This window comes from Myotis nattereri, assembly GCF_964212035.1.
Source record: "Myotis nattereri genome assembly, chromosome: 2".
Taxonomy (NCBI): Eukaryota; Metazoa; Chordata; class Mammalia; order Chiroptera; family Vespertilionidae; genus Myotis; species Myotis nattereri.
The window spans coordinates 109,391,228-109,414,583 of record NC_138076.1 but is presented as its reverse complement, the minus strand read 5'-3'; the positions used below and the strand labels follow the sequence as shown (position 1 = coordinate 109,414,583).

At 41.4% G+C, this 23,356-nt stretch overlaps 2 protein-coding genes across 4 annotated transcripts in view; both read right to left on the bottom strand.

The window, feature by feature from the left end:
• Positions 1-23,356, bottom strand: part of MICU2 (mitochondrial calcium uptake 2) — a 115,588-nt gene that overhangs the window by 49,182 nt on the left and 43,050 nt on the right. For all 3 annotated transcript variants that reach the window (XM_081083536.1, XM_081083537.1, XM_081083538.1), the window contains exons 3-4: positions 279-310; positions 105-180 (exon numbers count right to left, since the gene is read on the bottom strand). In XM_081083536.1, the coding sequence (XP_080939662.1) occupies positions 105-180; positions 279-310 (108 nt within the window). The remainder of the gene's footprint in view (positions 1-104; positions 181-278; positions 311-23,356) is intronic.
• On the bottom strand, positions 7,048-9,096 carry LOC308513465 (meiotic recombination protein REC8 homolog). The gene is given in 4 exon segments (XM_081083539.1): positions 7,048-7,673; positions 7,677-8,668; positions 8,754-8,881; positions 8,883-9,096. Coding segments are annotated over 4 exon segments (1,695 nt in total). The 5' UTR covers positions 8,972-9,096; the 3' UTR covers positions 7,048-7,187.

The window sequence follows — 23,356 nt, the reverse complement described above, 5'->3', positions numbered from 1 at the left end:
ACTGATATTTTTATCTCTCTCCCTCTCCCTTCTTCTCTCTGAAATCAATAAAAACATTTTAAAACAAACACATAAGCAGAAAGTTAACAACAAATCAAAATTACCTTTATCGCCAAGGTCTCTAAAAAAGGTTGATCCACAATGAGTTGTTTGGATTGCTGCCAGTACATCCTCAATATCCTTTGAATATACACATAATAAAATCTTTTAATTTAACTTATAGAAGTTCATTTCCTATCATAAGAAAGAAAGAACCCCTCCCTACACACACTGCTTACCTTTTTTGTCAGCCTCTTGACTAAAGCTTTACCTATAGCAAAGAAGAAACATTACTTAGTAGCAATATTCCTTGGAAAACTCAACTTCCATTAAGAAAAAAATAATTTAAAAGACAAAACAACTATTTATTAAAAAAATAAGAGTTGACAATTTTAGCTAAAATCTTTAAATGAAAGTTATGAGCCAGAGAATTCTAAGTCTAAATACAAAGACACTGTAGGTTCTTTGTAAGACCTGTTTTCAATTTCACTCACCCCATCTCAAAAACATGAATTATAATCGGCAGATAATATCCTATTATTTTCTGGTGTACATCACAGTGATTTGATACTTACTAGTATATACATTACAAAGTGATCACTACAATAAGTCTAGTTACCATCTGCCACTATACAGTTATTAAAATACTAGAGGCCCGGTGCATGAAATTCGTGCATGGCGGGGGGGGGGGGTCCCCCTCAGTCCAGCCTGCACCCTCTCCAATCCGGGACCCCTTGGGGGATGTCCGACTGATGGTTTAGGCTGTCTGACTGATGGTTTAGGATGTCCCTGGTCTCGGGGATTGGGCCTGAACCGGCAGTCGGACATCCCTCTCACAATCCTGGACTGCTGGCTCCTAATTGCTCACCTGCCTGCCTGCCTGCCTGGTTGCCCCTAACTGTGCCCCCCCCACCACCACCACGCTGGCCTGATAGCCCCTCACTGCCTCTGCATGCCAGCCTGGTCACCCCAACTGCCCCCTCCCTGCTGGCCTGGTCGCTCCTAAAACCTGCTCATGTACCCTGACCTGTAATCAAACTGAGAATCAAACTGTGACCACTTGGTTCATGGGTCAACGATCAGGCCCCAACTGCCCCCTCCCTGCTGGCCTGGTTGCTCCTAACTGTCCCCCCCCCCCCCACCAGCCTGGTCACCCCTCACTGCCCCCCCTGCTGGCCTGGTTGCTCCTAACTGCCCCTCCCGCCGGCCTGGTCACCCCTCACTGCCCCCCCCGCCAGCCTAATTGCCCCCAACTTCCCCCCTGCCAGCCTGGTCATCCCCAACTGCACCCCCCCCCGCCAACCTGGTCACCCCTAACTGTCCCCCCCCACCAGCCTGGTTGCCCCTCACACCCCCCCATCCCCCCGCCAGCCTGGTGGCCCCACACAGCTTGCTGTTCAGTTGTTTGGTCATCTCTCACTAATCCCCCTGCTGGCCTGGTTGTAGGCAGCCATCTTGTGAGGGTATGAGGGTTAATTTGCATATTATCTTTTTATTATATAGGATTATTGACTATATTCTTTTTTTTATTTGTTAAGCCTCAACTGAGTATATTTTATCCATTGATTTTTAGATAGAGTGAAAGGGAGGGAGGGGAAGCAAGAAAGAGAAAAAAACATCAATGAGAGAGACCCATTAATTGGTTACCTCCCATACACACCCCAACTAGGGCCAGGATGGAACCAGGGCTGGGATGGAACCTGCAACCCAGGCACATGCCCTTGACCAGGAATCTAACCAAAGACCTTCAGGTTCTTGGGTTGATGCTATAACCACTAACCCACATCAGCCAGGGCTTAACTATATTCTTTATGCTGTATTTTACATCCCCATTACCTCTTAATCCCATTTCAACTGCCCCTCAGCCACTCCCCCCTCTAGAAACCACTAATTTGTTTCCTGTATCTATGAATCTGTTTCTGTTTTGTTTTTTAGATTATTAATATAAGTGAAATCATCTGATATTTTTCTTTATCTGCCTGATTTATTTCATTTAGTGTACTACCCTTCAGGTCCATATACTGACATTTAAAATCTTACAAGTATCTTTGACTTAGCTTAGTTATCTGCATCATAAATTCTTATCAAACGTGATTTTGTTCAGTTATTACAATCTGCCTCTTTCTGCTTTCACTGATTAAAAAAATACACCTGCATGTTTTAGAAAGCTACCTTTTTGAACCCTGAAAAGTTCTCTTTAGAGCTCTGCAGTCAAATTAAAAAGGCTAGCAAATAGGACTATCCATTCTAACGTGATGTTCCTTTCAATAGTTTTCTATTGGATAACAGAGATTTAAAATTCTGTCAGGTTTTGAGCCATTTTCTCTATGGCTTACATCACTTACCTCTTACTCACTATAATTCTAAAGCTATGACATTGCTTCTTTTGTGATCAGCCATTTTATACAGCTAGAAAAATGCTGGAAAAGGTCTCCTTTCATTTCTTACATAAGTCATGTGCATGCACTACAAATTTCCCGTTTTGCTCTCAAAATATCTACGAAGTTCCTTTTGTACACTGAAAAATCAGCCCAGCCGATGTGGCTTAGTGGTTGAGCATCTACCAGGAGGTCACGATTGGATTCCTGATCAGGGCACATGCCCGGGTTGCAGACTCAATCCCCAATAGGGGGCATGAAGAAGGCAACTGATCAATGTTGATCTCTCATCATTGATGTTTCTGTCTCTCTCCTTTTGTCTCTGAAATCAATAAAAATATATTTTAAAAAAAGAAAAAGAAAAATCACGTGACAAGTTAAAATGAATACTTTCTCTATGTGCCTTTCCTGTAGCTTGAATGCTTAATTGGGACTATAAACCTAGTGGGAATAAATTCTATTTGATGTTAGCAAATTTTCAGTATTTTAATTTTGCATTATAAATGAAAACATTAATTGTGAATATGATTAGTTTTTAGAAACATCTATGACCATGTTTGTAAGCTTAGGTATTACAGTTTGGGATAATTTTTATTCACTGATACACTATTACATGTTATCAATAACAAAGAACTCTAGATTCTAATATTAGGTGCTATCCCATGAGGTCATCACACAAGTAAACATTACAATTTAATTTACAAATCTAAGGGGCCATGTGAATGTGTATGTAGAATATGTAGTAATATGATGCTGATAACAAACCTCAGAAAAGTGTGTATGTAGTAGACGTATTTCCCTATCTTTGCATATTCTATTAGCTTAAGAAACTGACTATGCCCTGGCTGGTGTGCGCAGTGGTTGGAGCATTTGGTCCATGCACAAAGAATCGAGGGTTCAATTCCTGATCAGGGCAGGTACCTGGGTTCCGGGACCCAACCTACACCTCATTTGGGTGCGTGCTGGAGGCAGCAAGTTGATGTGTCTCACATTGATGTATGTCTCTCTCTCCACTCCCTCCCTTTCACTCTCTCTGAAAATCAATGGGAAAAAAAATCCTCATGTGAAGCTTCACAACAAAAAAACCCAAAACAAAAGCAAACAAACAAAAAACTGACCATGATTCACATGCTTTATACTGCTTTTCTTAAAGTTATGCCACATATTATTCATTATCATATGCAATTTCATTTTTAGACAATTTAGGTTAGTCTTATCAGGTTTTTTTTTTAAAAAATTCTTTATTGTTAAAAGTTTTACATATGTCCCCTTTTCATCACCATTTCTATCATGCCCCTAAACCCTGCCCCAGGCCTTCACACTATTGTCTGGGTCCATGGGTTATGCACATATGTATACAAGTTCTTTGGTTGATCTCTTCCCACCCACCCACAGTCCCCCGCCTTCACTCTGAGATTCGACAGTCTGTTCTGTGCTTGTCTCAGGATCTATTTTGTTCATTAGATTCCACATATGAGTGAGATCATGTGACACATGTCTTTCTCTGACTGGCTTATTTCACTTAGCATAATATTCTCCAGGTCCCTCCATATTGTCTCAAAGGGTAAGAGATCCTCCTTTTCTACTACTGCAGAGTATTCCATGGTGTAAATGTATCACAGCTTTTTTTATCCACTCATCTACTAATGGGCACTTGGGCTGTTTCCAGATTATAGCTATTGTAAATAGCACTGCTATGAACATAGGGGTGCAAACATTCTTTCTGATTGGTGTTTTGGGTTTCTTAGGATATATTCCTAGAAGTGGGATCACTGGGTCAACCAGCAATTTCATTTTTAATTTCTTTAGGGAACTCCATACTGTTTTCCTTAATGGCTGAACTAGTCTGCATTCCTACCAGCAGTGTACTAGAGTTCCCATTTCTCCACATCCTCACCAGCACTTGTCATTTGTTTATTTGTGGATGGTAGCCATTCTGACAAGTATTAAGTGATATTTCATTGTCATTTTAATTTGTATCTCTCTTATGATCAGTGACTTTGAGCATTTTTTTCATGTCTCCTGGCCATCTGTATGTCTACTTCGGAGAAATGTCTATTTAGGTCCTTTGCCCATTTTTAAAAATGGGATTGTTGTCTTCTTTTTGTAAGTTGTATGAGTTCCCCATATATTTTGGAGATTAACCCTTTATCAGATATATCAATGCCAAATATGTTCTCCCATACAGTGGGCTCTCTTTTCATTTTGTTGGTTTCTTTTGCTGAGCAGCCTTTTATTTTGATATATTCTCATTTGCTTATTTTCTTCTTAGTTTCCTTTGCCCTAGCAGATGTATCCATAAACATATTGCCATGAGAGATGCCTGAGATTTTGCTGCCTATGGTTTATTCTAGGATTTTTTATGGTTTCCTGACTTACATTAAAGCTTTTTATCCATTTTGAGTTTATTCTTGTGCATGATAAAAGTTGGTGGTCTAGTTTCATTATTATTTTTTTTTTGCATGTATCTGTCCAATTTTCCCAACACCATTTATTGAAGAGAGGGTCTTGGCTCCATTATATGTTCTTGCCTCCTTTCTCAAATATTGAGCATAATGACTTGGGTCAATTTCTGGGTTCTCTGTTCTGTTCCATTGATCTCTACACCTGTTCTCGTGCCAGTACCAGGCTGTTTTAATTATAGTGGCTTTGTAGTGTAACTTGGTATCTGGTATTGTGATCCCTCCAACTTTGTTCTTTCTCAAGATTGCTGCAGCTATTCGGGGTTGTTTTGGTTCCATATAAACTTTTGGAGTATTTGTTCTAGATCTGTGAAATATGCTGTTGGTATTTTAATAGGAATTGCATTAAATCTATAGATTGCTTTTGGTAGTATGGACATTTTAATGATGTTGATTCTACTAACCCATGAACACAGTGTATTTTTCCACTTGTTTATATCTTCTTCTATCTCTTTTCAATGTCCTGCAGTTTTCTGACTACAGGTCTTTTGCCTCCTTGGTTAGGTTTATTCCCAAGTATTCTAACTTTTTTGTTGCAATAGTAAATGGGATTGTTTAGTTTCTCCTTCTGAGAATTCATTATTGGTGTATAAAAATGCCATCAATTTCTGAGTGTTAACTTTGTATCCTGCTACATTGACAAATTCATTTATTAAATCTAGTACTTTTTTGGTGGATAATGACAGTTTTACTTCCTTCTTTTAAATTTGGATGTCTTTTATTTCTTCTTCTTGTCTGATCACTGTGGTTAGGACTTACAGTACTATGTTGAAGAAGAGTGGTGAAAGCAAACATCTCTGTCTTGTTCCTGTTCTTAGGGGAAATGGTTTTAGTTTTTGCCCATAAAGTATGATGTTGGCTATAGGTTTGACATATGTAGCTCTTATTATGTTGAGGTATGATCCCTCTATTCCCACTTTGCTGAATTTTTATCAAAAAACTAGAGGCCTATTGCACAAAGATTCGCCCAATAGGCCTTCCTTCCCCTGGCTGTTGGCACCGGTTTTCCTCTGGCACCCGGGACCCAGGCCTTTGGTCCGGCCACAGCAGCAAGGCTTGGCTTCTCCGCTCAGGCCGCAGCAGCAAGGCTTGGCTTCTCTGCTCGGGCCGCAGCAGAGAGGCTTGGCTTCTCCGCTCGGGCCGCAGCAGAGAGGCTTGGCTTCTCTGCTCCGGCTGCAGTGGAGAAGCCAAACCTCTTCAGTCTTCAGTCATCTTCAGTCTTCGCTCCGCACCTGCATGTGCAAATTAACTTCCATATTTGTTGGGTTAATTTGCATATGTATCCTGATTGGCTGGTGGGCGTAGCAGAGTGACATCAATTTGCATGTTTCTCTTTTATTAGTGTAAATGGGTGTTGGATTTTGTTGAATGCCTTTTCTGTGTCTATTGATGTGATCATGTGATTTTTATCTTTCAATTTGTTTATGTATCACATTTATTAATTTACTAATATTGTACCAGCCTTGCATTCCCAGAATAAATCCCATTTATCATGGTGTACGATCTTTTTAATGTATTGCTGGATTAGATTTTCTAATATTTTGCTAAGGAGTTTAGTATCTATGTTCATTAGGAATATCTGCTTGTAATTCTCTTTCTTTGTAGTGTCTTTACCTGGTTTTAGAATTAGGATAATGCTATCCTCATAAAAAGCCCTTGGAGTGTTCCTCCTCTTGGATATTTTGGATAGCTTGAGGAGTTTACGTGTTAGTTCCTCTTTGAATGTTTGGTAAAAGTCCCCTGTGAAGCCATCCAGACCTGGGCTTTTGTTTGCTTTGAGTTTTTTGATTACTGCTTCAATTTCATCATTTGTTATTGGCCTATTCAGGTTTTCTGATTCTTCTTGATTCAATTTTGGAAGATAGTATTTTTCTAGGAATTCATCCACATTGTCTAGCTTGTTGGCATATAGTTGTTCATAGCATTTTTTTACAATCCTTTGTATTTCTGTGGTGTCAGTTGTTATTTCCTTGCTTTTGTTTCTGGTTTTATTTATTTGGGTAATTTCTCTTTGTTTCTTGATGAGTCTGGCTAAAAGTTCATTAATCTTGTGAATCTTTTCAAAGAACCAGCTCTTAGTTTCTAAATTTTTTTGTATTTATTTTTTTTTAGTCTTTATGTCATTTACTTCTGCTTTAATCTTTTTTTTTTTTTTTTTTAATAAAGGCAGTTCATTTTCTGCTTAAACAGTAGCTCTGCTCTGAGAGCAGGAAGAACAAAGGTGACTTCCAGAAAGGAGACAGGCAGAGTCTAGTAAGGCAAGACAGGGTTTAACGTAGCTGGTTTCTTGGCAGCTTCTAAATTAGTTCTAACCACATTGGAATTGGGGCCCCGGCTGGATCAGGAGGCGCCCGTATGGCTTCTCTTGTTCCATGCGACAGATCTGCTGGGCTGCGAGCACCAGGAGCAGGTAGAAGACCCGGGCAGCCATCCTGCGAGGGCTAAGAGGTAACACTAGGCTGCTGAAATCTGGTTTCCTGTTGGCCGGCAGCTCCAGTGCCACTGCCCTGTACACAGCCTCAAGTGAGAGCAGCTCTGCCTCCGGAGGCAGCTCCACAGGCATCTCCATGGGCACCTCAGGGAGTTCGGGCACCACAGGCAATACAGGGGGCTCTGGCTGCTCCGCCTCAGCCCAGGCCCATCGCTTCTCCGGGGGGATGAAGCTGATGTGAGACTTCTCCTCCTCAGCTGCTTCTATGGAGAGCTCTGAAGACAGCATAAGGGGCCCACTGGGCTCGTGGGCCTCCCTCAGGACCGCGATATCACTCAGGGTTTCCGTTTTTCTCCTTTCCTCCTAAGCTGCTGCCTCCCTCTCAGCAGCCTCCTCTTCAGGCTCCAGGGGCATTTGTCTGAGTGCTTTTGGGGGTGGCTGGGCACAGCGGGTCCAGAAAGCCAGCAGTTCTGGGGGTAGCCAGCCAGAGTAAGTTGGGGTTTGAAACAGCTCTGTGGGGCTTCTGATGATCCTCTCAGGGGACTGCACCATCGGACACTCCCAGCAATGAGCTCTGGTTTGCAGCTGTTTCTGGAAATTCTCCCTGGAGATCTGAGTCTCCTTGTCCCAGAACAATAACTGGCGGCGGCGACTACAGCAGCGGCGAGCAGGTGGGGAGGTTGGGGGCCTCGTCTCTGGGCTGAGTGGGGCTAGGAGATGCAGCTCCTGCAGGGGCGTCACCTCAGCAAGCAGGGCCTCCGGCTCCCAGACTGCTGGCTTCACCTCCTCTGGGGCCAGGACCTGGCCTGGAAGTGGCTCTGCGGCCTCTTCCAACTGTAGAAGAGCTAGAGGTGAGAGAGGGGGAACTATAGTTTCCACTTCTGGGGCTCGAGGTTCCTCCTTGGACACTTGTTCCTCTAACGAGATAGCTTCATCTTCCTCAGCAATGAGCAGGTCCAAGTCTCGATGGCTAACCTCTGGGAGATCTCGTTCACCATCGATCTGCAGCATGTGTATGGGCTCTGCTTCCTGGAGGGTGATGGCCTCCGGAGACAGCACAGTGACCAGGGTCCTGTCTGGCTTCCCAGGCTCTATGGGGACTTCGGGAGGGATCTCTTCAGGGGCTCTCTCTGGGGTCACAGCCTCCAAAAGGTGTCGGATCTGAGGTACATCAAAGGGGCTGGGAAGCTTGGGATCCACAGACATCATCCCAAAAAAGGGGTCTGGAGCATCTTCCAAGGTTTCCATCATGGCCAGGCAGTTAGGAAGCAACAGGCTGGGTAGTTCAGTCTCCACCATATCTATTCGGATCTGCAACTGGGCACGTTGCAGGCGCTCTAGGATGTGCTGGATGTCCTCTCTGGGCAGGGAGGGCAAGGTAGGGAGCGAGCCTAGAAGGCCACTCAGCTCTGCCCCACTTTCGTGCAGCCTTCCCAGCCATACCTACGAGGTACTGGCATTGCTGTGAGTAGACCCGGATCACCCCAATCTGGAGCTCGGCTGAGAGATAGAGGGAGAAGCGGGGGCACGGCAGGCCGGGCTGCGAGGGTTGCACTTGTACCAGCACATAACAGGATTTCCTCGCAGGTCTTCACCACATTCACCTTCAGGTATTCACGCTTTACCAACCGGCTGCCACGCGTTGCTGCCAACCCTCTCATCCTCACTGTTCCTCCATTTGGCTCTCGATCCGGATTCTTTAGGGCACAGTATTTCCCAGCACTGGAGCAGGTGGGGGATGCAGAGCTCCTGGGAAACGGCTGACCGCGGCAGAGACGCCGGGCTCTGGGGCCTTTGCTCTCAGCTCGGGCAGCGACAGTATCAATCGGGTCACCCTCCCACCAGCCTCGGTCATGCCACAGAAGCTTCTGCTTTAATCTTTATTATTTCCTTCCTTCTACTTACTCTTGGCTTTTCTTTCCTTTTTTTTTAAAATCCTCACCTGAGGATATATTTCCACTAATTTTAGAGAGTGGAAGAGAGAGGCAAAGACAGAGAAACATTGATGTGAGAGAAACACATTGATTGGTTGCCTCCTGCATGCACGCTGACCAGGGCCGGGGCCAGGGAGGAGCCTCCAAATGAGGTACATACCCTTGACTGGAATCAAACCCGGGACCCTTCGGTCCACAGGCAGATGGCTCTATCCACTAAGCCAAACTGGTTAGGGCTCTTGGCTTTTCTTGTTGTTCTCTTTCTAATTCTTTAAGTTGTACAGTAACTAGTTTATTATTAATTTTTCTTTTCTTTCTTTTCTTTTTTTTCTTTCTCTCTCTCTTTCCCTCCCTCCCTCCCTCCCTCCCTCCCGTCTTTCTTTCTTTCTTTCTTTCTTTCTTTTTCTTTCTTCTTCTTCTTTTTTTTTTTTTGAGGTAGGCCCATAGTGCTATGAACTTCCCTCTTAGAATTGCTTTTGTTTTGTCCCAGAGATTTTGGGTTGTTGTGTGTTCATTTCATTGGTTTCCAGGAAGGTTTTTATTTATTTCTTGATCTCATTGGAAACCCATTCAGTGTTTAGTAACATGATATTTAGTCTCCATGTGTTTGAATGTTTTTTAAGTGTTTTTACTGTAGTTGATTTCTAATTTCAGTCCATTGTGAACTGAGAAGATGCTTGATATTTCAGTCTTCTTGAACGTGTAGAGACTTGTTTTGTATCTTAACATGTGGTCTATCTTTGAAAAGGTCCCATGTGCACTTGAGAAGAATATATATTCTGCAGCTTTGGGATGAAATTTTCTATAAATGTCAAGTCCATCTGATCTAGTGTGTCATTTAGAGTCCTGTTTCCTGGTTAATTTTTTATCTGGAATATCTATCCAGTAAGTCAGCAGGGTGTTAAATTCCCCTACTATAACTGTATTGCAGTTGATCTCTCCCTTAAAGTCCTCTAGAAGTTTTTTTATATATTGAGATGCTCCTCTATTGGACACATATATGTTTACCAGGGTTATATCCTCTTGTTGGATCGATCTCTTTAGTATTATGTAGTGACCTTTGTTTTTTCTCTTGTGATAAACTTCAATTTGAAGTCTTTTGTCAGCTATGAGTATTTCTACTGCAGGTTTTTTTCTGTTTCCATTTGCATGGAGTATTTTTTCTCATCCATTCACTCCCATCCTGTGTGTCTTTTGTTCGGAGGTAGGTCTCTTTTAGATATTTACTGTCATTTTAATTCTTTATGCCTGTCTCTCTATTTCTTTTTCTCAGTCCCTTTAACATTTCTCACAGTGCTGGTTTGTTGGTGATAAACTCCTTCAGTCTTATTTTTTGCCTGGGAAGCTCGTTAATTCACCATCTATTTTGAATGACAGCCTTGCTAGATATAGTAATCTTGGTTTCAGATCCTTGCGTTTCATTATCTTAAATACTTCAGGTCATTCCCTTCTGGCCTGTAGAGTTTCTGATGAGAAATCAGCTGACAGCTTTATGGGAGCTCCTTTGTAGGTAACAAATTGTTTTTCTCTTGCTGCATTTATGATTCTCTCTTTGTCTTTAATTTTTGGCATTTTAATTATGATGTCTGGGCATGGGCCACTTTGGGTTCTTCTTGCTTGGGACTCTCTGTGCCGCCTGTACTCGTGTGACTTTTTCCTTTACTAGGTTAGGGAAGTTTTCTGCCATTTCTTCAAACATGTTCTCTATTCCTTGCTTACTTTCTTCCCCATCTGGTAATCCTATGATGCAAACACTGTTACGTTTCATGTTGTCCCACAGCTACTATAAGCTGTCCTGTTTTTAAATTTTTTTTTCTTTTTGGTTCTTTGATTTTTTCTCTCCTGTCTTGACTGATCTGATCCTGGGCTTCTCCTAATCTGCTGTGTATTCCTTACACTGTGCTGTTTATTAGTGCTATGTCATTCTTCATAGTTATATCTTTTTTCATGCTGTTGAGCATCCTTGCCATCATTATTCTGAACTCTATGTCTGATAAATTTATTTCCATTTCATTTGGCCCTTCTGGAGAATTCTTATTCTTTCATTTGGGCCTTGTGGTTTTTTTTTTTTTTTTTTTGTCTCCCCATTTTGGCTGCCTGTTTGGGCTTGTGTCTATATATTAGGTAGATCTGCTACAACTCCCAATCTCTAGTGCAGGACAATATCAGGCACCGTGACTGGTCCTGAGTACCCTGTTTGGAGCTATCAGCAATCCACAGCTTGTGGTTCCCTCTATTGGGGCTTGTTGTCTTTGGAAAGGACCAAGATGTGCAGCAAGGTCTGTTTTTCCTAGCCTCGGCCCCTGAATTAGTTCAGGCAAAGACTCAAAGCCTCCAGAGACCTACATTTGCCTGTAGTCTGATTATTATTATCTTGATTAGCCTCCTGTGGCAAGAGATTTTCCAACAGGGTGGGGCAATTGCTCTCCCCCTAGCCTGGATGGTTAGGGTCCTGGAGAAAGATGTCCTGTGTAATATGAGGGAATGTTTCAGCACAGGAAAGTGGGGTTTCTGCCTTCTAAGCTCTAATCCCAGAGTCCCTAACCCTGGCTTCTGCTCACACAGTTCCAGTCCACTCTGCCCTCCCTCTGCCAAAGCCCAAGGTGAATGGCTGCATATGAGATTTTGTGCGTTGGCCCTTTAAGATGGTGCCTGCATTTCCAGCTGTTGCTTGCTGGCAGGCAGCCCAGCTTGGGGTTTAGACTCCAGAGTTCTCAGTGGGAACCCACCACAGCCAAGATATCCCTCTGGAACTTCAGCTGCTATCTGTGGGAGCCTGGCCAGCCCTTTTGCACCTTCACACTTCCTACCAATCTCTATGCAGTCTCCACTTTCAATTCTTGGTTATCAGGGTTCTCTCCAGCTAGTCTTCAGTTGATTATTCAGGATGGTTTTTCTGTATATTAGTTCTAATTCTAATTTGTCCGTGGGACATGTCAATGTAGCTTCCACTTACTCTGCTGCCATTTTGGAATCTCATCAGTTTTTTAAAGAGAGATTGATTCTTGTTCCCAACTGAAGAAGTGTTCTAGGAAGTAGTAACTGACATCTAGAAGGTGACATCTTCAGGTGGCAGTATGCCCTTTAAAGAAATCATTGTGGTTAAAAAAAAAATCCTTCTACTTGAAACTCAGTGAGGAAAAAAGGTGATGTTTGCTTCTCTACAGCTGGAAGTCTTGATGCCAAGCAGCTGAGCCAATACAATTAGAAACTAGGTGAGTGAAATACTACAATAAAGGCAAGAGCTAATTGAATAACATAACACTAGTATCACAGCTAAGAACTAAGTTATAAAATCCTATTGAGGCAGACATCTTATCTCTGTCTTACCATTCTGCAGCTCGGTGCTTAATATTTAAATATCTATTGAAAGAATAATTTAAAAAAAATTAGAAAAGATTCCAGAATGTCTTCTTATTCATATCCCTGCCTTTTAGTGGTTAATAAACTATTATCCCATTTTACAAACAAAACAGGACCAGAGAAAGGCAAGAGGAATTAGGTTATAATATGTGCACTGCAGTATTTCCTTTCTCACACAGATTTTTCAAAAACAGGAGTTGGACACCATGAGCTCCATTAAAGTGGGGACCTGTGGACTAGTTTCAACACTTCAGAAAGCTTCACAGAACTAAACATTTAAGCATAACATGATCACAGAGGCAGTTTTTTGCTTTTGATTATAACTCAAAATGATAACACTGGTTATTTCATGTTAACTACAAATTCTGCTGGATACTTCTATAAAAATGGAGAAACCATGTACTTAAGCTTCTCTTGTAAAAAAATGTTTTAAGTGAAATAATTAGAAAATGATAAAGAAATTTATCTCTGTTGATAAAAAGTTTGGGGGCCACAAGAGCTCACTGAGGCTTCTGTGGTCTTCTGCAGCACTGGCACTGACACCTTCCTCTGGGTCTCAGCAAGCGCCTCTGCCTGTTCCTGCTGCTCGTGCTGTGCAGTGCGGACCCTAGCTTGTAGGGAAGTTGGAGGATCTACAACGGGAAAGGCTCACTAGAGCTGCCTGGAGAGGTCCCTGGTTGCATGCACACTGCCTTGTTCCAGCGCAACCTCAATCAGGTACCCTGTGTGTCCACCACAGCAAGCCTGTGCCTGAGTTCCCTTAATGGATCCTTGCTACAAATTTAATGACCTTAACTACATGGAACTCCTTGGATAACTGGATCTATAGCCAAAAATTTCAGACCCCCTTTGATATTAGCAAATTGCAAAAAGTAAACCTGATTTTTGAGGGTGTTGATATAGTTACAAAGGTCCTGCTCAATACCATAATGTTCTTATTGGGAAAACAATCATGTTAAAATACAGCTTTGATGTTATGCATGTGGTCAAAGCCCTAAACTCCCTTGAGCTGTGTTTCCAGTCACCAGTGCTGTATGCATCCCAGCAGAGCAGAGCAGAGCTCACACTAGCTATGAGGTACCCTCAGACTGCCCTCCCAGTGTACAGAAGGGAGAATGCCATGCCAACTTTATTCGAAAGGAGCAGTGTTCCTTTAGTTGGGACTGGAGGCCTTTCTTTCTGATCCAGGGCATCTGGAAAGATGTCAGAATTGAAGCCTGTAATATTTGTCAACTGAACTACTTCACATTTTCCCTTGTATATGACAACCATGCCCAGCAGTGGATGTTCTGCTCTTTGTGAGAGTCCACAGGCAGAGTTCCCTGGAGCCTTTGTGCTCTCACTGGACCTAGCATTTCGTGATGCGAGCAGGGAAGGCCGTCCTTCTCTTTCAGGAGCCAGTGTCTAAACTGCTGCAGAGATGTGGGCATTGTACATGGCAAAGCTGTATGGTTTCTTTTTACCTGTCAACCAATAGCAAACCCTTGAGTCAACCAACTATTACTTCCTGTCCTCTCCAAAAGAGGCTGTGGGGCTCCAGAAGGCACACATCACTGCCATCATCTCTCAGCAAAAGAATACATTTGTGTTTGATTTGGAAACCTCGGCTGTGGAGCTCTTCGTTTGGTTGGATGTAAGAGTGTCCCAGGGAGATTCAGGAACAATGGTTTCCTCATGACGGAAAAGACATGGACTATATTATTTTACCCCTGGAGGCCCACAGCAAGAATGAATTGGAGCAATCTTTTCATGTGACTTCTTTGACTGATATTACTGAGGGAATCCAGCTTGTACTTTCAAAAGCACTCCTAAGGCACCAGCTGTAGTTGCAGGCAACCAAAGACAAGCAAAGAAGCCAGAAACGGGTCTGCCTGCTGCCACAGATATGACTCATGACTCCGCCAAGAGTGTGTACAGTTTCTTTCAGGGAAGGCTGTTTACTCAGGAAGTCCTCCAGTGAGGCGGTGCCAGGACGGTGTTTTTAGGTCTTCCCCTTCTAGCTTTACCACCACATGAACCAGCTATAATCCAGCTGCCTCTCCTTACCCAGAAAAGGATGTCTATACAGGTAGGCCTCTTGGGGAACCACAGGAACATGACCACAGAGCTTCAGTTTTGGCTCAGTCCAAGGAGATTTTCAATTCAAAGGAGTTAGATTTAGACTATTGATTTTGGCAAAAAAGTGATGTTCTTTTTAGTTTGAATTTAAATCATTTACCTATATTGATTAATTATAAGAGGCTATAAATTACTTCATTATACATGATCATGTTCATAAAATTACATGGATAATAAAACAAATGGTGCAAAATGTTAATAATTACATGGATAATAAAGCAAATGGGGCAAAATACTAATAAGTACCAATTTGGGTAAAGGTTTATTAGGATTTTCTGTACTACTTTTGCAACTTCCTGCAAATTTGAAATCATGTAAAAAATTAAAATTTACATAACTGCATCATCAACAACAACAACAAAAAAGTTTGGGGCCACTATCTTACATAAACTTCACATAGATTAAAAAAAGATAAGGCAGAGCTAACAGGCATGTACACCTATTCTCTTTTACCTCCTCTCTCCTCAAAGTTAAACTTTATCCTAAGTAGAGAAGGGGTTCGTAGGAATTTTTAAGCAGGTGGTTATCTCACCCAGGCGTGCCCAGTCTTATATCATCTGTTCCTGGGCTGTACCAGGAGAGAGATCAGAACACCAAATCAGAGGCCCATGGTCAGATCTGCTACATAGGAGCAGTCACAGCACAGGACATAGTCAACAGACCTAAATATTGTTGGTAACATTTTTCTATGTAATAATAAAACCCATCTGTAAATAATCTAGTTTTTCCTTCAGGTTTTTCTTTTTTTCTTGTTGGTTTTTTTGGGGGGGCTTTTCTTTCTTTGGCTATTTCTACTTAGGCATGCATAAAAAATTCAGTTTTATTACTTTAATAGCTATTTCATATATATTCATGCACTCATGCATGGAAATAACAGAAAGAGGGAAAACTTAATGGCCAAAAAGGTAGATCTAAGGTTGAGGCTATAAAGTTTTATTGTACAATATGAAAGGATGGAAAATAAACTGTGGCTTTTCTTGGCAGGGGAGGTATAGGTCTTCCAGTACTATGATGGAATTTTGGCTCAGGAAGTAGAATGTTTTTAAAGGTCTCCACCTATCCTACAGATTCCACCACGTATTTTTTATGTTACAGAGAACAAACCAGGAACAAACACATCTTGTTATAGACAAACAGTCATTTTAAAATGGCTTAAAATAAGCAAACCTATATTAATATATATTTAGTGTTGTTACAGGTCAAATAAATCTTTGCCTTTATAGACAATCAAGTTATTTAATAATTCTAATTATAAAAACATTACTAATGGAAGTAATTTCAATTTCTTTTTATTGGAGGTAAGTGGATTTTCGACACATACACAAAAAAACAGACAACAGAGATATTTGCAGCATTTCAGATTTTGTAAAAAAATATTTTTATTGATTTCAGAGAAGGGAGAGGGAGAGAGAGAAAGAAACATCAACGATGAGAGAGAATCATTGATTGGCTGCCTCCTGCATGGCCCACACTGAAAATCAAGCCCACAACCTGGGCATGTGCCCTGACTGGGAATAGAACCATGACCTCCTGGTTCATAGGTGGATGTTCAACCACTGAGCCACACCAGGCAGGTCATCATTTCATATTTATTGCATAAAAATATAAACAACTTGGCATCAATATTATAATTAGTATAAGACAGAGCTGAATCCTCCAATACTTGCTTGAATTCAGTCACAACTATTATGGAAACCAAAGCAAAACAACCGAATACATTAGTGAAACAAATGAACTAATATCACTAATAAAAGTGGTAACTGGAGAAAAAAGGGACAAGAAGTTAAATGGTGTTATTTTTCCAAGCAAAGCATATGGCTTGGCTTATCTGTGCTGGAATAAATAGTGAAAGTAAGAGATAACATCTGGTTGGTATTTCTTTTAGGGGAAGTGAAATGGTGTTCCCTAAAATGCCTAAAACTGGCCTTCTTGTCAATTTTGCTTGAAATACATTTAAATTGTTTTTGGAAGGAAAAAGAGAACTGTGCCTTTTGTGCAGCCTTAAGCACCGTGAAACATTATACACAACGAATTATTTAATTAGTTTAAAAATTGACATAAAAGGGTAAATACAGCAGCTCAGAAACCAAATAACTCAGAGATGGGAAGATAAGGGAAAGCTTCTTAGAATAAGAGATGCTTAAGTTAACACCTGAAGGATTACAGCATCCACTCCCATCTCCTGCAGTTTCCCTTTCTGCAATTATAGTCCAAAAATGTTAAATGGAAAATTCCAGAAATAAGCAATTCCTAAATTTCACATTGTGGGATGATCAGAGTAGCAAGATAAAATCTCATGCTGTCCCCTCCATCCTGCTAGAGATGTGAATCATCCCTTTATCCAGTGTCTCCATGCTATAGATACTACACACCAACTTGTTAGTCACTTAGCAGCCACCTCAATTATCATATCGACTGTCACATGATCACAGTGCTTGTGTTCAAGTCACCCTTATTTTACTTAACACGTTACACGCCCAGCCTGTTTTGTCTTGCGGATGGAAAGTATACTGTCAGTCACCGGTGACTGGGAGCTTAACGTGTTAACAAGGGCCCCAAAGCACAAGAGCAGTTTAAACTTTATCACAGGTATGCATGTATAGGAAAAAACAGTATGTACAGGATGTGGTGCTATCTCTGGTTTCAGACATCCACTGGGAATCCTGGAATGCATCCCCCATGGATAAGGGAGGAGTCTCTAATAGAATGAGCTCAGAAAAGTGGGGTTAACGGCATTCTGGGAATAGCATGTGAATCAGTTCTGAGGTGGGAAGAAAGGAGGCCCTGTCAGACTCTTTCTTCTCTTGTGGTGAGAAGGAAGGAGAGGCTCGAGTGGCTGTGCAAGTAGTTTTGGTGACAGGAAGTTGAGGTAATTACTATCTAATGACTTGTATGTTCTGTGTAGGTGATCTGGTAATTTGCTAGAGCATGTAGGACAGTGATGGCGAACCTATGACACGCGTGTCAGAGATCACACGCGAACTCATTTTTTTGTTGATTTTTCTTTGTTAAATGGCATTTAAATATATAAAATAAATATCAAAAATATAAGTCTTTGTTTTACTATGTTGCAAATATCAAAAAATTTCTATATGTGACACGGCACCAGAGTTAAGTTAGGGTTTTTCAAAATGCTGACACACCGAGCTCAAAAGGTTCGCCATCACTGATGTAGGACATAGTGGAAGGCTGGGGCTTGTAGACACTTAGTATGATGCATTGGAGGTTGCTAGTATAAAGAAATACAACTGATTTTCACATAGAGATGCTGTATCCTATGCAACCTTGATAACTCATTGTTAGTTATTGTAGTTTTATTATTTGTAGCTGTTTTGGAGATTTCTATGTAGATAATACATGCTATAATATGATGAACCCTGAGAAGATTATGTTAAGAGAAAGAAGCCAGACATAAAAGAAAAAACATTGTATGATTTCATTCCTAAGAAGTATCTAAATAGGTAAATCCATAGATACAGAAAGTAGATTAGAAGTTGCTAGGGGATATGAAGAGGGGAGATGGAAAGTGATTGCTAATGGGTACAGAATTTCTTTTTGGCATGATGATATGTTCTGGAATTAGTGGTGATGGTTGTGAGTTTATACTAAAAAACACTTTACTTTTTTGTTGATCCACACTAGAGGATATTTTTCCCATTGATTTTTTAGAAAGAGTGGAAGGGGGGCAGGGGAGAGAGAGAGCGAGAGAAACATCAATGTGAGAGGAACACATTGATTGGCTGCCTCCTGCATGCACCCCGGGGGCCAGGGATCAAACCTGTGACCATTCAGTATGCAGGCTGATGGTCTAACCACTAGGCAGCACTGGCCAGGGCTAAAAACCACTTTAAAATGATGAATGTTGTGGCATGTAAATTATATTTTAATTTAACTTTATTTTTAAAATGCACTTTTACTGACTTAGAGAAGGGAGAGAGATAGAGAGATAGAAACATTGATCGGCTGTCTTCTGCACGTCCCTACTGGGGATCGAGCCCACAACCCAGGTATGTGCCCTGACCGGGAATTGAACCAGTGACCTCGTGGTTCCTGGGTAGACACTCAGCCACTGAGCCACACCAGCTGGGCTATATTTTAATTTTAAACAAGCTTTATGTTAGGAACAAGTCAGTAAATTAGTAACACAATAAGACAGCTAAGACTTACTGAGCACGTGCTATGTGCTTAAGTACTTAAGCACTTTCTATAAATCATCTCATCTAATTCTAAAAATGACCCTATCAGGCCGATACTGTACTTATCTCCACTTGATGGGTGAGAGTTACGAAAGAGATTAATTACTTCTTCTGGATTATCAGCTAGTAAAAGGAGGGAGTATGAAGTCAAAGCCTGCCCTGCCTGACTTTGGCCCTCACACGGAAGGGTTGCGGGTTAGATTCATAGTCAAGGGCACATATCGGGGTTGAAGGAATGATCCCATGTAGAAGGCAACCAATTGATGTGTCTCTCTCACATTGATGTTTCTCTCTCTCTCTCCCCTCCCCACCTCCTTTCCACTCTCAATGGAAAAAATACCCTCAGGTGAGGAATAAAAAACCAATCTATATATATAAAAACTTAAGTGACTATTACGACCAGTCACTATGACGGCCAATGAACATCAGGGGGCAGAAGCTCAACGCAGGAGCTGCTCCCTGGTGGTCAGTGTGCTCCCACAGCCAACCTCCCACGGTCCCTCCCCCTGGCTGGCTGGCGATCGTGAATGGGCAAGACAGCCCCGATGGCCAGCCAGGCGGAGGAATCCCACCCGTGGACGAATTCATGCACCGGGCCTCTAGTGATAAAATAAAGTCAAAGCTTATGTAATTTGTTGTACTACCCCCAAAATGATCTAAGTTCAAAAATTTCAAAAGAAATTCAAAAAGTAGAGGGAAATTTGGTGAGTCCTGTGCCATAGTTTTCAGTTTATAAGATAGGTTTAAAAATGTGTTCAAAAGAAATGTGTGAAAATGGGTTGAGAGCTTATATTGAAACTGAATTTTGCTTGGCCCTTCCTCTCATTCTAGAAAGCCATAGCAAAGTACATTTTCTTTTAATTAATATAATGGTAGTAAGAAAGAAATTGAAAAAAGAGATATCTCCTTAAATGTAATAAGACAGAATTTAATATTAAAAAATCAGTAATACATTTTCCAATTAAGGAAAAAGTGAAAACCAGTATATCCTAGCAGGCAATTTACTACTACATTTATCAGGCAATTTGGTAATATACTTCAAAAATCTAAGAAATTTGTATTTTATGAGAATACTTCTAAGAAATATCCTATAAAGCAATCAGTTATTCAAAGATTTATGACAAAGTATATTCACTACAGTATTATTCATAATAATGAAAAATCTAGAAAACTTAAATGTTCTGGTAAATTATGGTATATAAATAAAAAAGAATTGTGTCATCATAAAAACATTAAAAACATGATAAGGAACTGCTCATATGCATGAAACAAAAAAAGTTAGGTTATAAAATCTGTGTGTTGATGCTGGTTACTTCTGGATGGTTGTGTTAGAATTATAGTTGACATATTTTCTGTCTATACTTTGTAATGTTTCACTTTCTAAAATGAACACAGATTTTCTAAATAAAAGGTGTTATATTTCTTTAAAAAATATTTTTATTAATTTCAGAGAGGAAGGAAGAGGGAGAGAGAGATGGAAACACCAATGATGAGAGAGAATCAATGACTGGCTGCTTCCTGCATGCCCCGCACTGGGGATCGAATTGAGCCCACAAACCGGGCATGTGCCCTGACGGGGAATTGAACTGTGACCTCCTAGTTCATAGGATATTATGTATACAGGTATATAAGTTAAGGAAAAAATGAGCTTACTCTTTATGTATTTTTAAAAATCCTGCCTAATTGACAAAATTGAACAAAGAGGATAGTTCTACAATAATAGAGACCTCGTTACTTCACTTTCACCAATGAATAGAACAACCAGAGAGAATGAACCAAAGAACTCAAACAACACTGTAAACCAATCAAACCTAATAGACATCTGGAACTCTTCACCTGAGAGTATCAGCATATACATACTTGCTTCTAAAGAGCATATGAAACATTCCAAGACCATATGATAGCTTAAAATAAAAATCTTAATAAATTGAAACACTGAAATTGTCAGGGGAAGAAATAGAATATTAGGGACTAGCTATCATTATAAGAAATATTAATTGTGCTCTGTTAACTGTGATTGTGTTGCTCTAATTAAAGAAAGCACATTCTAACCTGGCTGGAAGTTGTATGCCCCTGCGACCTGGGTGTCAACCTTGGAATGTGGTCCATTCTATCCGAGAACTGCCTATTAGTATGGAAAGATTAATAAACTTGTTTCCCAAACAATGGAGTCCCCTCCCCAGCCTGCAATGCCTATAATCCAAGCATGTCAAACTCAAAGGCTAACACAGGCCAAATAAACAAGGTTTAAGTTTATGTGAGTTGCAAAAAAACCCAAAAGCTTCAATTTTCATAGAAATGTAGGTTTATTTTGATAGAGACATGCTGAACACAAAGGGCTGAAATAAATGAGTAATTGTTAACATAAAATAGAACATTTTAATAAAAGTTAATATTTTCTCTTGAACATTAATTTACCAGACACTGAATAACTGCACAAATTAATAAGTGTAATGCAAATAAACATATTTTTCTTGTTCTCTGAAAGTGAAATATTTCCTGTTGCGCACACCAAACAAGTCAGTACATGACTAATGACATGGCAATTAGCTGATAAATATTTGTTGCTAGTATTAGTGGAGAGAAATGGTGTGACTGCATGTAAGGCATGTATGGGAAATGAATGCAACACAATTATAGTAATCAGTCATTAGTGAACATTGTACTTCGTTATTAATAATTATGTATAACAGGATATTATAAAAATTAAGTTAAGACATTTTTATTAAAAATTTCTTACATACTGTTATATTGGCTGGGCTGCAAAAATATTCATTGTGGGCCTCGTGTTTGACATGCTTGCTGTAATCTGTAACCATTATACCAATTTTTATTCCTTTTGCCTATTTCCACAAGCCTGTAATACCATTTTGTGTATCCATTCTTATTCCTTTTACGTACTTCCCCATGTAATCTTTGTCCTATCCCATTTAAGCAGCTGGCTTATGGCGATTTGCAAAGCAGATTTTCATGGAAGACCTGCTATTCACCCATACTGCTGGCATTATTGGAATAAATATATGATTCAACCCTGTCTTTACTCAATTGGCTCAAGTAGTGAAAGGCAGCCTGGACCCATTGGTTCTCTGGTTTCAAAATTATACAAAGTATTTTTCTTTCTGATACCAGTGGGATGAAATTAAAAATAAGTAACACACAAAACAGGAAAATTCACAAATATGTAGAAATTAAAAGAACCAATGAATCAAGGAAGAAATCACAAGAGCTATTAGAAAATACCTTGAGATTTTTGGGGGCTGGTGGACTGGGCTTGCATAGCCGGGCAGCCTCTGCTACTGCTGTAATCTCTCCCGGAGCGACGGCTCTGCCGCAGAACCATGCCATCTTGAGGGGGAGAGCTGCTGTGACAGGAAGCCCAGCCTCACCTCCACCCAAGGTGCTCTCAGAAACCACTCGGGATCCTACAGTCACTCCAGCTAGGGACCTGCTGCCTAGACTGCTGACTCAAGGACACCGGGACTCCAGCCTCCCCAGCTGAGGGCTCCTGAGAGCTCCGGAGGGCGCTTCCCTCCCACCAGCCATACGCTTTAGCCCTGGGCACCGCAACTGCACGTGCGCAAACAGCCTAGCCCAGTGGTTGGCAAACTGCAGCTCGCGAGTCACATGCAGCTCTTTGGCCCCTTGAGTGTGGCTCTTCCACAAAATACTGACTTTTGTGCATGGGCCACGAAGTTTCAATCGCACTGTACATGTGCGCCCGCACGTGGTATTTTGTGGAAGAGCCACACTCAAGGGGCCAAAGAGCTGCATGTGGCTCGTGAGCCGCAGTTTGCCGGCCACTGGCCTAGCCTAACGCAGCAGCCTCAAGCTCCGTGACCACTACAGCAGCCGTGTGAGTAGCCGTGGCTGGCGACCATCAGAGGAGCAACCACCGCCCACAACCGCACGAGGAACAGCCACCCCGTGACCCCCCATCCCCAAGGAGCAGCCGCTGCCCATGACTGTGTGAGGAACAGCCGCCCTGTGACTGTGCAAAGAGCTGCAGCCCCGCAACCGTGCAAGGAGCAGCCACCACCGGTGATCTTCTGAGGAGCAGCCACCGTCCATGACTGTGTGACCTGCCACCAAGGCTACCACTGCAGCCACAGGCCCTATGTAACTCAACACCTAGATCCTTTGGTGAGAGCAAAAATGGGGAGACAGAAGAACAACCCCCAAAGGAAAGAAAAGGAGGAATGACGCGCCCCCCGCTCCCCCCCCCAAAAGGAACTAAATGAAACATAGGCATGCAATATGTCAGAAAAAGAATTCAGAATAGGGTCATACATTTCATAAACTGGATGGATGAGAAAATCAACAACCTATGTAAGAATCAGGAGGAAATAAATAGTGATATAAAGGGTGTCCCAAAATTCATGCAAGATTTGAATTTTGCGTGAGCATTAACAACAAAAAATAAATAAAAGCCTAATTT